The sequence below is a fragment of the Camarhynchus parvulus genome, chromosome 3, assembly GCF_901933205.1.
Source record: "Camarhynchus parvulus chromosome 3, STF_HiC, whole genome shotgun sequence".
Taxonomy (NCBI): Eukaryota; Metazoa; Chordata; class Aves; order Passeriformes; family Thraupidae; genus Camarhynchus; species Camarhynchus parvulus.
This window is the reverse complement of record NC_044573.1, coordinates 34,506,933-34,521,930: the sequence shown is the minus strand read 5'-3', so window position 1 is coordinate 34,521,930 and position 14,998 is coordinate 34,506,933. Positions and strand designations below refer to the sequence as shown.

General features: G+C 35.6%; 1 protein-coding gene across 1 annotated transcript in view; it reads right to left on the bottom strand.

Moving 5' to 3' along the window:
• CRIM1 (cysteine rich transmembrane BMP regulator 1) overlaps window positions 1-14,998 on the bottom strand; it is a 174,475-nt gene that overhangs the window by 80,299 nt on the left and 79,178 nt on the right. Inside the window, exons 3-4 of the mRNA XM_030945169.1 lie at window positions 11,999-12,241; window positions 5,242-5,362 (exon numbers count right to left, since the gene is read on the bottom strand). Of these exons, the coding sequence (XP_030801029.1) occupies window positions 5,242-5,362; window positions 11,999-12,241 (364 nt within the window). The remainder of the gene's footprint in view (window positions 1-5,241; window positions 5,363-11,998; window positions 12,242-14,998) is intronic.

Here is a 14,998-nt window from a genome sequence, read left to right as displayed (position 1 = left end):
GCCCCAGATTGAGACATTTTAGCCACATACAAGGGGACAATGACAGGGCAAAGACTATTAAGCAAGGAAAAACGAATTCTATGACTAATTCATTTAAGAATTTTTTTCAGAGGTTTTCTTCTAAACAATGCAAATATAATCCTACTCCTTCATGCTACTTGAGCCAACTGAGAGGTTTGCATATGTAATGCCATTCAGCTATCTGTAACTAAGTGATAGTGAAATGGGCCAATTCAAAGTCTTCATTTGCTCATCCGTCAAACCCAAGCCTTTTGGGCTCCAATCTTGCAAGACTGCATCTGTAAAAAGCTTTAAATCACTTTTCTGGCATATGAGATCTACCTGCTCCTGCTATGCTTAACTTACAATTGCTTTATCTTCTCCTCATCCCACCACATCATTCTTGAAACTACTTTTTTTTTTTTTTAATCTAGGACTCAGGCAGAAAATAAAGTACTGGAAATTTTGATAGATAAACATTTATCAATTATTCCTGAACTTTTTCAAATCTACAACATATTAAGGATTGTGGTGTGAACTTTTTAAGAAGCATGTGAAACTAACTTCTAGGATTTAGTGAACATACTAATCCTGGATGCTTCTCTCCTCTCAGAAAAATACTCCTATATCCTATATTATCAGCAAGATATTCAAACCAGCATGCATATGCTGCAAGAGTTCCTCTCAGGAGCTAAAGGACAATGACGCTGACTCACTGAGACTAAGTCACTCCCAAAATCTGAGGAAGGTGTGGGAAATGTCCTTGAATGGCAAGTAGTTTGGGGAAGGGGATACATTTCCATTTTATAAAGTAAACCCTGTGAGACAATATCAATTAAAAAGTCCTAGTTGATTTTCATTTGTTTGTTTGCGTTTAGCTAGAATCCATTTTAAAAAAAAAAGGACTAGTGACCATGGAAGACAGAAATTGAAAAGGAAGGCACTCTGATGGTCAAGTTTTTAAGGCAAGCTTAGTATCTTCAGAAGACCAAATCAGATTGCAGCAACATTGGTTGCTTCTAGCTATAATTACATCCTTTAATCCTTAATGCAACCCTCTATCAGTTTTCCCATTATTTTTCTCAGAACTGATAACAAGACAAGCAGATTTAATTACTTAGGTTTTGTTCTTTTTAATATTGGCACAGTGCTAACATCTTGCTGTTCTCTATGGAGTTTTCTTGGTTGTCTGGTTTTATTAAAAGACTGTCCAAGAATAGCTGAGGGTAGGGGGAGGAGTGTGTGTGTGTGTGTGTGTGTGTGTGTGTGTGTGTGTGTGTGTGTGTGTGTGTGTGTGTGTGTGTGAAATATCCCTGAGAACAGAGCACTGAATAAAGCTTGAAATTACCAAATTTGTAACACATGATAGCACAGAAGCAGGGGTATAAAACAGTAGCAATAAGCACAGACCTAATAAAGACTAAATTTCCAAATTATTCTAACAACAGTCACAAAGAAAAAAAAGATAATCCAAAAATATTAGGTTCAAAGCTATCCAAACAGGCCATATACTATGTAAAAATCTTACGAAACATGCACAAAACCATGTGAGCAATAAAAATATAAGCAGTTTATAATCATTGTCCTGTTCCATTTTTCACAAATAGAAAAATAAAACAGATTTTGATAAAGATTTTTACACTTAAAAATAAATTCCCAAAGGAATCTGTAAATTTGAAGAAACTTCATTTACAACAGGAAAAACTGGGAACACTCAAAGAGAACAGATACTGTAAAGGTGATATTGACACATTCAACTTTCTAATAGAAGACCACAATGCTACATTAAAAAAAACTACAGTAATGTTTTCTGTAAGAGCTCTAATACCTTTTTTGTTCAACAACCTCCTTGGAGAAGCAAGCATCTTTACTAAGACCAGAGACAAACTGTTCTAAGCTTTCCTAACATAATAGCTGTTTTCCTGTTTTCCAAACATTTAGCTTTCCTAACATAATTGCTGGAAATTTCAGATAAGTGTCTCATAACAGCCTGATGAAAGCTGAAGCAACTGGTATTTTGATGTTGATGCCAAATCAGTATGTTTTGTTCTGTTTGAACCACTGCATTAGAAATCACTGTGACACTAAATGTAACCTCTGAGCGCAAGAACAAGAATTTATGTTTACAAGATGTTTACTATCCCCACTTTTCCCCTGGCATTGCTCAAGGAGTTTTCATTGTTATGAGTATGCATTCAAGGGTTTGCTCACAAAAGAAATGCCAGTGTATCATCAGATTTAAGGATCTCCATTTTCCCAGCATATTATGTACAAGGAACAGGCCAAGAACAAGAGGTGCAGCAGAAAGTCAATCTACTCCTACTGTATGTGAAATTATCAACTACTTGTTAACCAGCTCAGTGACATGTCACCTGTCCCTAACCATGGCATTCTCCTCTAATTACTTTCTGGTTCTCTTTGTATGATTTTGCTTTTATTTTAGTGGTAGCAAATGAAACAGACAATCATAATTACTTCAAAGAGTTCGTAGTCTTAAAAACACAATTTCATCAAGTCTAAATGACTGTCTAAAGTCCATGACCTTATGGAACAGTGTCTCTGCTTTTAATAAATTATTCTCAAATGTACATTAAAAAAATACAGTGCCACTTCTTTTGAACTTAATTCTAGCAATGAAAAAGAGATGTGATATGCAATTAGGTGATTCTATACTGAATCTCAGAAAATGTTGATATTTCATCATTCTTAATATTTTATTTGGAAATTTTGAAATTAAGGAAAGCCATCCCATTTTCCTACCATAGACTCATTCATCCATAAATTGGCACTTTTTTCTGTAATTTTAACATGCAAGTTTCACAGAGACCTTTTAAATATAAAGGGTGTCTCCTCAAATCGGTGGAAACACTGAACCTGAAGTTAACTGGCTCAATTTTCATGTTCCATTAACTGCACTTTGTTTCCCTTTCTGTTTCCTCTTTTCATACAAGCATTTCTCTTTCCTTAATCTTTTTTAAAGCTTTGTTTTCTATTATCCCCATGTCTGTGTTCCTTTATTCCCCCTTCAAATAAAATCTTTACTTACACCAAATGAATGATGACTATGGCATTGTCTTCTTTAAGAAGCACAGTAGTATATGAAAATCAAAATAACTAAATATATTTCTAGCAGGCACACAACATGTAAAGCTGCTGCCAGATTCAGTTCTTCTTCTTTCTTTCTCACCTACTCCATTAAAAAATGTATTATTGCTTTGGCTGATTTAAGGCAATCCAAATAGCAACCCACTTAATAACAATATACAGCAACATAGACTGAGCCACTAAATTAAACAATAATGGAGGAGTACAAGACATCTACAATTGTTTCTACCTGCCTGCAGACATACTAAGTTATGCTAATTGTAGAGGTATTTTGCAGTTTTATACATCAAGGAGGGCAGAGGTATTAACACAAAACCCCTTTCAGATCCTAAGGCTCCAGGAGCTAAGTACTCCTCTATCCCAGCTCTGACCTCTTGTTAAACTCTGATCCCAGGAATGTGCAACCACTGATTTCAAAGAGGTTTCAGGAATCCACAATTATCTAGCAATTCACACTCTGTAAACCTGCTTGTACAGTTGGGACCTTTGTGCACAGGAGAAGGGAACACTGCTTTAATCACTGACAAGGACACTTCAGTCATTGGTTGGCGCTCAGCAAACCGACTTTATTTTTAAACATTCTCAACAAAATAAAAAGATTCTTTCAAGAACGTCCTTGTTCTAGGTGTTCTATTTAAGATCAGTTCACACACGTGTACTAGAAATAGAAGATATTTCAAACTGGTGATTTTTCTGAAGTAAATGAAGATTTATTTTCTTGGTACTCTGTATTTCCTGATAGAAGGAACATTGAAATTATCACTGACAAAGAATGAAGTGGATATTTTTAATTTTCTTCACCCAAGCACTTGCAAACCACAAGTTATATTAGACTGCATAAAAATAGAACATAATTTTACTTTTGCGAAACAAAAATAATTCAGGTTATCTATCACTTAATCCAACAAGCTGAAACAAATCTGGAAGTAAAACTGTACCATTAATCTTTCTAATGTATCAATGTTATTAAATGTTAATCTAAACTCTAAATTTATGAAATATTAATCTGCGACTGCTTCTTTGATTTTATAATCTATCTTTCTGAATACAGTCCTTAGCAGCATTTTATTCTAGTTGTCTTGAACATGCTGAGCTATATTTGCAACAATGGCAGTATGACTGTATAAAATCTGCAGATTCCTGCACAGCCCCAACTAGCCAGGTCAGCTCTGAATGAATACATCATTGCAGTTCCTAGGAATTTTACAGAAAATATGTCACAGAACAAAGGGAGGATACTGAGGAGACGCCACAGTAAATGTGCACCCAAAGGGTACCCAAAAGAGAACAACCTTGATTATGTCACCCTTGACTTTCTGAATTTTTTGCAAATTTTTTACTACTTAACGCAAGGGGCTGAGAATATGACGATATTCTGTGGCTGCAATGACCTTCCACTAAGTAAGCCAACCAGCGACATCTACAAGAAAAAATTTCTTTTCGGTGTAAAATCTTTTCATTCATGTTAATTTTTGCTTGAATATGTATTTATTTGGCATATGCATGAATCAGGTTTTGGGAAATTTGTTGTAAAAACACTAACTCAAATAGTGTTGCATAACTGTGGAACAAAACCAATTCTAAAACTGCCTTGTTTTTTTAATCACAGTAAGTTATACCTACTTGAACAACAACAGAAGTTAAAATGCAAGCAAGTACTTGAAATTTCTATTCCCCTAGAGTTCCCCTAGAGTTCCAGTTCCAGAAGGTTCCATCTTTCACTTTTTAAAGTGGTCATGCAACAAATTAGACTTTTTTTCTTCTTTAACTAGATGAGATATTTTCTAGCATGTCTTCTGTCATCTCCATCACTTAACTCCTTACCATCAAATACCTTCAAAAGTTAACTCTTGCAAAATTAATTGAATTAACTGAAAGTCAATCTAGAGACATGAACTCCTCAAATAATTTTAGCAGAAACCAACTGCATGCATCTGTCCCGTGAAGACATTTTTTCTGCTTTGAAAATACAAGATTCTGTATTTCCACCAGACTGAGATAACCTACTTAATGTAGGTTATATTCATATTTAGTATCAGCATTTATTGTCACAGAAGTACACATTATTATCCTGTATTTACAGTGCTTGAATTGTTGAGAACAAGTTAAAAATGACTGAGCCATTGAGACACCAACCTTGTGGGCAGGGTGCAGCAGCCATCAGCCGTCAGCCTGACTTGTGTTTCATAGCTATCCAGGGGGCAAACAACTTGCTGAACAGGAGGGCATTCGACTGTGCTGCAATCCACACTGAACACTATGGAGGAAGGGAAGAACAACATTTCTTTTACTCAGGCTTTAGAAGCTTTCTGCAAATTACTTCCTCATAAGCAATCACTTATGCATCAGCTTTTAAGTCACAAAAATTATCCAATGAATGTGTGCTTGCTAGGTAGCATAACAAAAAGCCTCCCTTTCTCTTTAAGATTCACTTTTTAAAATTTTTAGGAAGCAACTGAACTGATAATAGCTAATAAAAAAATTTACAGAAGTTAGACAGGCAACCTTACACAATCATTAAAACCGTGAATATTATTTAATAGAAGTACCCTAGTTATGGAAGAATATATATTCCCTACAGCTTTTAAAACAGTAAACAATTCATTGTTCAATTTTTAACTAATTAAAGTCTGTTTAAACAGCAAAATACTTGGGTTATAGAAAAAAAAAGAGATATGCACTACAGATATATCTGTGCATGTTTAATGCACATTTTTAAAGACTATTTTATTAGGTTGTCTTGTTTGTATATTTATATATGGCAAAAGTGAAATGCAAGTTAACAAATCTTTCTGCATTAGTGAGAAGAAGTGAATTCTACTTAACAAGGAAGCCTGACCGACAGTTTTTAGAAAGCAAAAAATGTCTAGAAATCCAAAAGAAAAGAAAACCCAAACCAGGCTAAATATATATTTAATGTTCTAAGCTATACTCAGGAAAGCTAAAACACATCTTGCTTTTATTTGGTCCTAAGTCTTCCATGTAACAAACACTATCAGCTCAGGTAATGTGTATCTGCTATGCCTTTTCATAATTATACTTAGAAAGTGCAGAATAAAACACGATTCCCTCTCCAAGAAATGAACTACTTTCTGACTGAGCAAGAAGGATGAACAGAATATTATCAGACTGCAAATTATGCAGCACAATACCCCTGATTACTGATTAAATTTCACTGCAATATTGACACTATCACAGCAGCTTACAGAACTACTAAAGCAGCTTGACAATGCTACCCTACACTTCTTGCAAGTGCTCATAACCTTCAAAGGGCCATTTTTCCTCTTCTGGTCCTACATTTTCCAAGCTTGATCCTCAGTGGTACATAGCAATAACTGATTCTGTCATCATGAGACATCAGTCTCAGAATTACATCTGCTCTTCGTATCTCCATTGTAGTGGTCACAGTGTGATAGTACATGGCTCACTAACAATGAAAAGCAGCCCAGAATGTCTTTTTTAATCAAGTACAAACTTCAAAAACATTACAAACAAATGCCAAGTTAAGACTACTCAAATACATTTTTTCTCCTTATCACTACATTATTAGATTAATCTTAAAGCAGCCAAGGTAGGACAGGACCTCTTAGAGGCTCCCAAGCTAGGCCCTGTAGATCTGGCTGCCCAGGATTATGTCCAGGTGGCTTTTCAATATCTCCATGGATGGAGAATCTACTATCTCTCTAGGAAACCTGTGTTGGTGCCCAGCCACCCTTATTGTGAAAAAGTGCTTCCTGATGTTCAAAGTGAACCTCCTGTGTTTCTATTTGGGCCTCTTGCCTCTCTGGTCCTATCACTAGGCACCAATGAAAAGAGCCTGGCTCTGCTTTTACACCCCCTCCTTCAGGTGTATTGACAAGATCTTCCCTGAGCTTTCTCTTCTCCAGGTGGAACAGTCCCATCTCTCACAGCTGCCTCACAGGAGAGAGATGAAGACAGATAAGAAATGAAAAATATTTGGAAAAGGAAAAAAAAGTTCCTACTTTCTTTCAGATTTAAACAGGTTTATCAAACTAGAAAAAGTATTGACAGAAACTTATAGATTAGCTGAAAATATCCTGAAGTTACAGAACAGCCTGTAATTGGATTCTTCATTTCTTTAAAAGGTATCTCCCAGATTAGCTGCACTACTGTCCTGAAAAATAAGACTGCAAATATTTGCCACTGACTGTTTAGTTTTCTTTTCACATCCTATTGTGACTGCAATAATTAATATGTGTACATTTCATGAACAGTTTATTGTTATATATAATAACAGCTGTTATTATATATCTTATTCTAAACTCTTTTTTTGTCTCTCATAGAAACTTTACGCTTTAAATACAGTTTGACAAATCTGTGTCTTCAAGAACTCATAAATATGAGTTCCAATTTTCTATCAGTGAAGATCCACCCAATCAACCTTTGCTTACAAGTCTTCAAGAATTTTCACATACACTGAATTTGTATATAGAAGCATCTGAGAGTTACTAGTTTCCTAAAAGAATGTAGCAGAAACCCTGCCATGGTTGCAGATCCTGACATATCTGTAGTCATTTGCTACCTCCCTTGTAGACTACAAAACCAAAGGTTTTGAAACTACTAATGAAACTGGGTGAATAAAACTTTCTAGTAGAGTAAGTTATCAAAGTATACTAAGTGTGTTATGTTCCACCCTGACATATTTCAACTAATAAAATGGCTGGCTCTTCAACTAATACAATGTACAGTTTAGGGCAAGATCTAAATAAATACCTACGCATCTAATGGTGAAGGAGCAAGTCAGTATTTGCATTTCTGATGAAACAGTGTGTCAGCACAGGCTAAGGCTTCAAAAGTTGCAAATTTCTGAGGGTTCAGTACAAGGATACACAGTCTGCTTTTACAGCATGGAAGCATCACACGTCATCCTCTGCTTTCAGTTCCGATGCATTTTAACTGGTTCCTCATGAACAGCGCAACACAACACCACCACACACGAAAATGGCAGTCACATTGTCTGCCGTGGGAGAAGTAGAAAGGAAGTATCTCCCCATGACAAGGCTTTATCCTTTTTACATTCCATGAAAATCAGTACATATTACATACAACCACAGCATTTCTGGATCCTCAATGCAGCGCTATATCACTGCCTGAACCACTTTCTAAAATGCCCTATCCCAAGTATTTCCCAACATGGATCTCCACATTTGCTGATTTTTTTCCTCTCCCTCAACTTCACTGCCAACTTAAAAGCCATTTCTCCAGCTTCATTAGAAAGGTATCTGTAATTCTTCCTCACTCTTTTTGTCCAATCATTTCCCACTCCTATCTCAAGTTCTGTCAACATAAGCTTTCAACAAATCATCCAATAAAACAATGTAAGTACTATCCTGTAAGTAACAGAGGCCAAAAGAAAAATATTATAGAATTCTATTTCTCTAAGCTCTGTATAAACACTTGATTTTGCTGACCCTTGTCCTTAGTGCAAGGTTGTATAAGCTCCAGATCTGATTTTCAGTGCTGAAGCTGGATCAGGGTGGAGCACAAGCTCCTTCCCTGTGCGTCATTACACACTACCTACTAAATTATGCTGCTGGTTGCGGACTTTCCATCAACCCTGACTGCACAGAATTCCCCAAAGAAGTAAAGCAAACAATAACATTTTCTTTACAATTGTGTTTAAACCAGTATTTCGTAGAGGAAAAAAAGAGTAATTTTCAGGCCATGCTGGAGATGAGTGAACGAAAGCTCTGCTAAAAAGACTTCTGAAAAAATGACAGATGAGTAGTCTTTTCAACACAGGTTATGTCTATCATGACAGACATTTCCCAATGCTTTCCCAAAGATGTCAGAAACTAAAAGATGTCACTCTCCATTGCACCATATGCAACAACAAAAGTTATCAAAAAAGGTACAACAAACATCTGTTGGACAACTGCCTAAGTAAACTATTTACCTTGTTTTATTCAGAAGTGACAGCTAGAGTTCCTATCAACACTTCAGCAAAATACTGAAGTTTTAATTTAGATCTTAACTCAATCATGTTTTTATAAACAAACATGAATTTAAAAATGTCCTTGTTCATAGTTCATGTTCATAGCACATACACTCCCACAAATCTTGTTTTGGGTTATTTTTATTTTTGCTGTAAACACGTTATGCAGTTCCATTTGAGATTGCTCATTCAAACTATCTTTAAGGAAAAAAAAAAATTGAAAACACGTTTTGAGAAATGTAATCCCCAGCTTAAAACTAAATTCAATGCACATTGACTAAATTCCCTACTTGTGAATGGACAGTTAGACACATCTTGTAGGAATAAAAGAGGTGTCTTATTAACCCAAACCAGGGTTATCTCATCTCTGAGCTTTGTAACCACAGTAAAACAATGAGCATGACACACTTGTTCTCAGGTGGTGCTACAACTGTGATGAGATACTTGGTGAAGCAACAGGTAAGAACATTTAAAGCAAATTAATCTGGAGGTTAATAGACATGTATGACTAAGCTACGAAGTTTCTTCAGTATTCATTTTAACTGAACACCAATGCCTTCAATTGTATTCCTAAAGTAAAAGGGGCAGAAGAGGAAGTGGATCTCAAAATGAATAATCTAATTTTTATTCTAATATTTACTGTTGAGGAAACACTTTATTTTCCTTTCACTAACTCCATTGCCAATCACAGCACTTGCACATACGCAGTTCTCAGCAGAAGGTTCCCAACTCAAATGCCAGAGTTAACTAGAGAGCAGTGATATTTTTTTAAAGAACAGAAATAAACACAACTTATGCTTTAATTGCACAAGACCTTTATCTTGGCATACAGCAGCATTGCTGTCATAGGAAGTAGTCCTCCCAGATTTATTTCCACCAGAAAGCCCTTGCTGGTGCAAAACCCCTATTGAGGCTGGTTATACAGACATGGAGGTGCAGGAAGAGTATTCTGGAAGCATTACTCACAGAACTAAAGTTTTTAGGTCTGTGGCAAATAATGGAAACATATTTTTCTCTGTTCAACATGTGAACTCCATATAGTTGCTGACACATTCAGTAAAACTGATGACAGCAGCCCCACAAGAGTCTCTGCATGAACACCAACCTCCCAGGCCTTACTCTGTTCATTACCCATATTTTTCTAGCAATATGGCATTTCAGTAACAATTCATACAGCTCAGCTCCTCTCTAACTCTTCTTGCCTACAATTCTTCAGGATAGCAAGACAAACTCCAGAGATGCAGGGTTTACTACCAGGTCTCTCAATTTCTAAGCCCCATTTGCAAAGCTCTATACTTCCCTTAAATCCTGTTAAGTTTCTTTCCTTCCCCAATCTCTTCAAAGCCTCTGCTCTTCTACCCTCCTAACACACACCTTCATTTTTCCAGTTCCATGCACCTTCACCTCTTACAACTCCCTACAGCAAAAAATGCAAACCTCTTCAGAAAACAATACAGACAGTTACATAAATTCACTAATGTGATAGAGAATAATATTCAATTTGAAGATTCTGTAAAACTAGCAAGTTAAAAACAGCTTTCAAGAAGTAATTGCCATAGGCAAGTCTGGACAGACTTATTTGCCAACTACAAGATGGGAATTCAAATAGTATTTGGGAGGACATGATAAAAGCTAAAATTTCTTCTGAAAAAGATAAATAATCCAAAGTCAGCAAGACAAAATTCAGTAAAGGCATAATTGAAGTATACAGGAGGAATTAACATGTACAAATATATGAGTAGTTCAGCAGCACTCATACTACAGAAAGATCCTGGCATCACAGCAGTTCACCAACTAGAAACTGGTTTACCTCTTGTAAAACAGTTACAATATTATTTAAAGTTTTGCATGAGAAACTGAAGGCAATTATTCTAAAGTATTTAGTGCTGATGAAGAGTCTCCCAAAATCTTAGTCTGCTTTTGGATACCGCATGTTTAAATGTGGATTAACTGAAAAAAAACTTCTAGAAAAGAAATATAACCAGGGAAGAGTCAAGAAAGACCATGTCACAAGAAATTACAGCTACTTCTAGACGAAAGAAGCCCATGGTTGACAAAATGTTCCAGCGCAAAAAATTACAGCAAAAATTTGTTCACCAACTACTCAGGACAGGGTAAAAAAAAGTTTGTTTAAATTTCCACACAGATTTGCACTGAATATTAGGGAAAAAAACACAAAGAGAAGCGCTAGACAATACAAAGACTGTACAATGTTCTTCTGTGGAAGATTTAAGAAAATGTTAAACAAGCATAGGAAAGGCACTGTTTAAGCACACTTGAATTATAGGACTGTTTGCATATAATGTTTTGGATTATACCATTTTATATGCTTGCTTTCAGTCCTCTGTTTTGACTATTTATTTTACCAAAGCCTGGATCAAAGAGTGAATTACATCTTCCACTTCACTTGGAATAAGAAATCACAAGAAAGGGTGATTTGTGTTCTCATGAAATGGAAGATGAATAAATGCTGAAAATGTTGTACCCTTTTTTAGTATGTCCGCATAATCCTTCTGCTCTGCAGTTTTTAAGGGCCAACACTTGATAATCTAGAAAGAGCTTGAAACAGAAATCCTAATTCCCTGTTCATACACAATGTATTCCTACTACGAAAAACCTATGTATAATCTAACCAATATATAAAGCATGTCACTTGCACTAGTGGCATTCACAAAAATGCAATGTTCTCACTAGGTTACTTTCCCCTGGCTACTCAGTTTAAATTAATGTCTAAAGAAAAAAGAAAGTAAAATTTACAATAACATTTTTATCCTTTGTTATTTTAATGGGTATTGCCCACATATATTAAGTAACATTCAAGAATAAGCAGAAGAATTTAGAAGCTCTATGGGCTTTACTGGATGCAATTATATAGATTATTTTGCTTGTCAGACAGAAAAAATTGAAAAATGGGAAAGACATTGTATCTACTTTTACCTGGCTTGCATTCATAGAGATCACAGCATTCCCCTGGCTTTCCTGATGCCTTAGAAACCAATATATTCAAATAGCCAGGTTGGCAAACCTTCCTCAAGCAGCCTGCAGGATTACACACACAACGGCTTGGGAGTGGGCAGCATTCACCAGGAGGTGCATAGCCTTCAATCAAGATGGAATCTTCTGGACATCGAGGAGAAAACTGGACCTCACAGCGAGCCTTGGAGCAATCAGGTTTCTCTTCTGAAAGGGAGAGAAAAATCATCATGCCATACGTGTCAGTAAAACACTGAAGTTGTGAAGATAAACTCAGATAAAAGGTCCCTCTCTTCTCCCTGCACCCAAAGCAACAAAAAAAAAAGGAAACAGTTGTTGCTGAACTGCTTAGCAACTATTACCAAATATCCTTTAAAAACAATAGTTATTTGCAAGATGCTAGGTGTCTTATGAAATATTTTACAAAATTTCAAATTTGTGTGATGTGAGTGATGGTTGAACCCACACAGGCTCAAGTAGAGCTGTGAACTTACATTTGGCCAGGATGTTAAGAAACAACTTGTCATATTATGTCAGCCCTGATGTTCACACCTATCCTTCCGTTTCCTAAGACCTTCCATTATGGACTGATTTAAATGCTTGATTTATTAACCTGAACTGAGCTCTCACATATTCAAAAAACAAGTTGAAAGTTCAACAGCTAACAAATTTGAACACTTTGGCAGAAGAGGATTTTTCCTGTACACACTCCCAATGTTCACATTAGAAGTGGTGTTCCTACATACCTCAGCAGCTTGAATACTAAGAGATAAGAGGCTTGACTATGGTAATGATGAGGTTTGTTGATGGTCATTATGCATCCCTTCTAACTCAGGACATTCTATGATTCCTTCATGTACAAGTACTTTATGTTTTTTCTTACCATCAAAGATTACTAACCTAAATGTGCTACTAGATAGCATTATAGCTCTTTTCTTACAGTTAGAAATCCTACTATTTTCATCTATCTTTAAAACAGCCTTGACTAGATATGTATTTTGCCTAGAACTTTAAATAACATTTTTAAGACTAATTTTTTTTTTCAAACCTACCCTTATGTTTAGGTTCTTATCTGCTTTATTAAACACATTGTTCAGACAGAACATTAGTGGTTAGAGAGGCTCACTGCAGAGAGCTGTATAAATCACACATAACACACTAGTCTCAGTATTATATTGATAGCCTTTAGTTTATATATGTAATAAAAGGCTTGACACTCAAGCTTTTAAAATTATTTTCATTTTCCACTACATGTTTGCTCAACATGGACAGAGAAGTGATAGAACTGTTGCAGTAGCAGCCCTTAAAGTACATACTCATGATAAGCTCTTGATAGACCACTTGTACTCTTGATGATCCTTAAATTCCCAATGTTCATTACTTTATGTGCCCTAGCATTATGCATCCAGTGACCATCCAATTTCCATGACTAATAGATAATCCCATCCTCATGCAATCTCTCCCATGAAAACTTTGGATTATAAGTATTTTAAAAAGTTGACCTGCTCTTTTTCACTTGACTGCATTTACACACATACACGTGTCTATATAAATCCTTAAGGACTGCTCATATAATTCAATAGAAATAAAATTTGAGCAATGCAATTGGTCAAATACATTAAAAACTATTTTTGACCAATTTGGCTAACTTTCCAAAAGGCAAGGTTTTTCAGAAATGCACATGAAACTGTTTGAATTCAGACTATTCAGAACTCTAGATGTATCATTTTTGAAGACCAATGCAAAGCCTGCTGCTGGAGTTAGTAAGATCACCTAGCAATGATATGAAAACAAGGATGTGTCACTATCAACACGTAAGAAGCATCACAAGCAATAGAAGAGAGAAATTTAAAATAGAGAACCATGACAAGTATTTTTGTATTAAATATTCACTCAGTGTTTTGCAGTTATTTTTGATAGTCTGTTCCACGTTAGAGTATTGTGCTTAACGGAGTTAAATGTTACAGATGTGACAGGACTCTTATATAAAGCCAGCACCATTTTCAGAGAAAATGATTTAAACATAACCACCACCTCACAAAAGACATGTTTATGTTTTAATACCAGGTAATATAACACCAGTAGGTATTTATAAACCAAAGGTTTTCTTCTTAATCCAGCATCCCTATTACTTTTGTACTTCAGAGTCCCAAAAAATAAACAGACAAAACCCTACTAGTAACTTCTATTAATACTCATGTAAATATTGTGCTTCCAAATTACATCTCAAACTATGTACATGTTGAAACATTCCTCTCCCAATACACAAATGCAACTGAGCAACAGGAAAGTCAAACATATTCACCCAAGCTGGATCAACCAACAATTATCTTTCAGCTTCCCAAACTCTAGCCCCCTAGCAGAGTCAAAAGCAGGTCAAGAAAATTTTTGCAGACTATGTCACAATTTGTTTCTTGATTTAGATGTTGTTTTTCTTTATGGAAAGCAGCTACTGACTAAAATGATGTGTGATCAGCAGTATATAAAGTGTTTCTTTGAACATCATCTTTATCTAAAACATGAAAAAGCAGCAGCTCCAGGTGTAGCATTACTACTTGTTAGTTAAAAAAGTTTTAATCAGCTAGCATCATGCTAGTGTAACTGCTCTCCAAGTCCAGAATTCACTGCAATGGAAGAAGATGGGAGTTCAGTTTTACTGCATTTCAGTAAAAGCTGATGTGGGCTCCTCATTTTGACACCAAATTTGGATAAAACACATTATTTCTAAGCAACCATTAAGAAAAGTTTCAAGGTTTTTCTTCTTGTTATCTCAGCAAATGACAAAATCTTCTCTATCCACAGAGATCCATTACACTAAACTAGTTCTACCTTTTCATTACTTCATCGAGGAAGCCATCGAAATGCATCTGTTCTCAAAAGGCATCTGTTCTCAAAATAAATTATAAACATTAATACAGCCATAAATGTCACTGCTTTAGCAGAAATCCTGATTTAATTCCAATA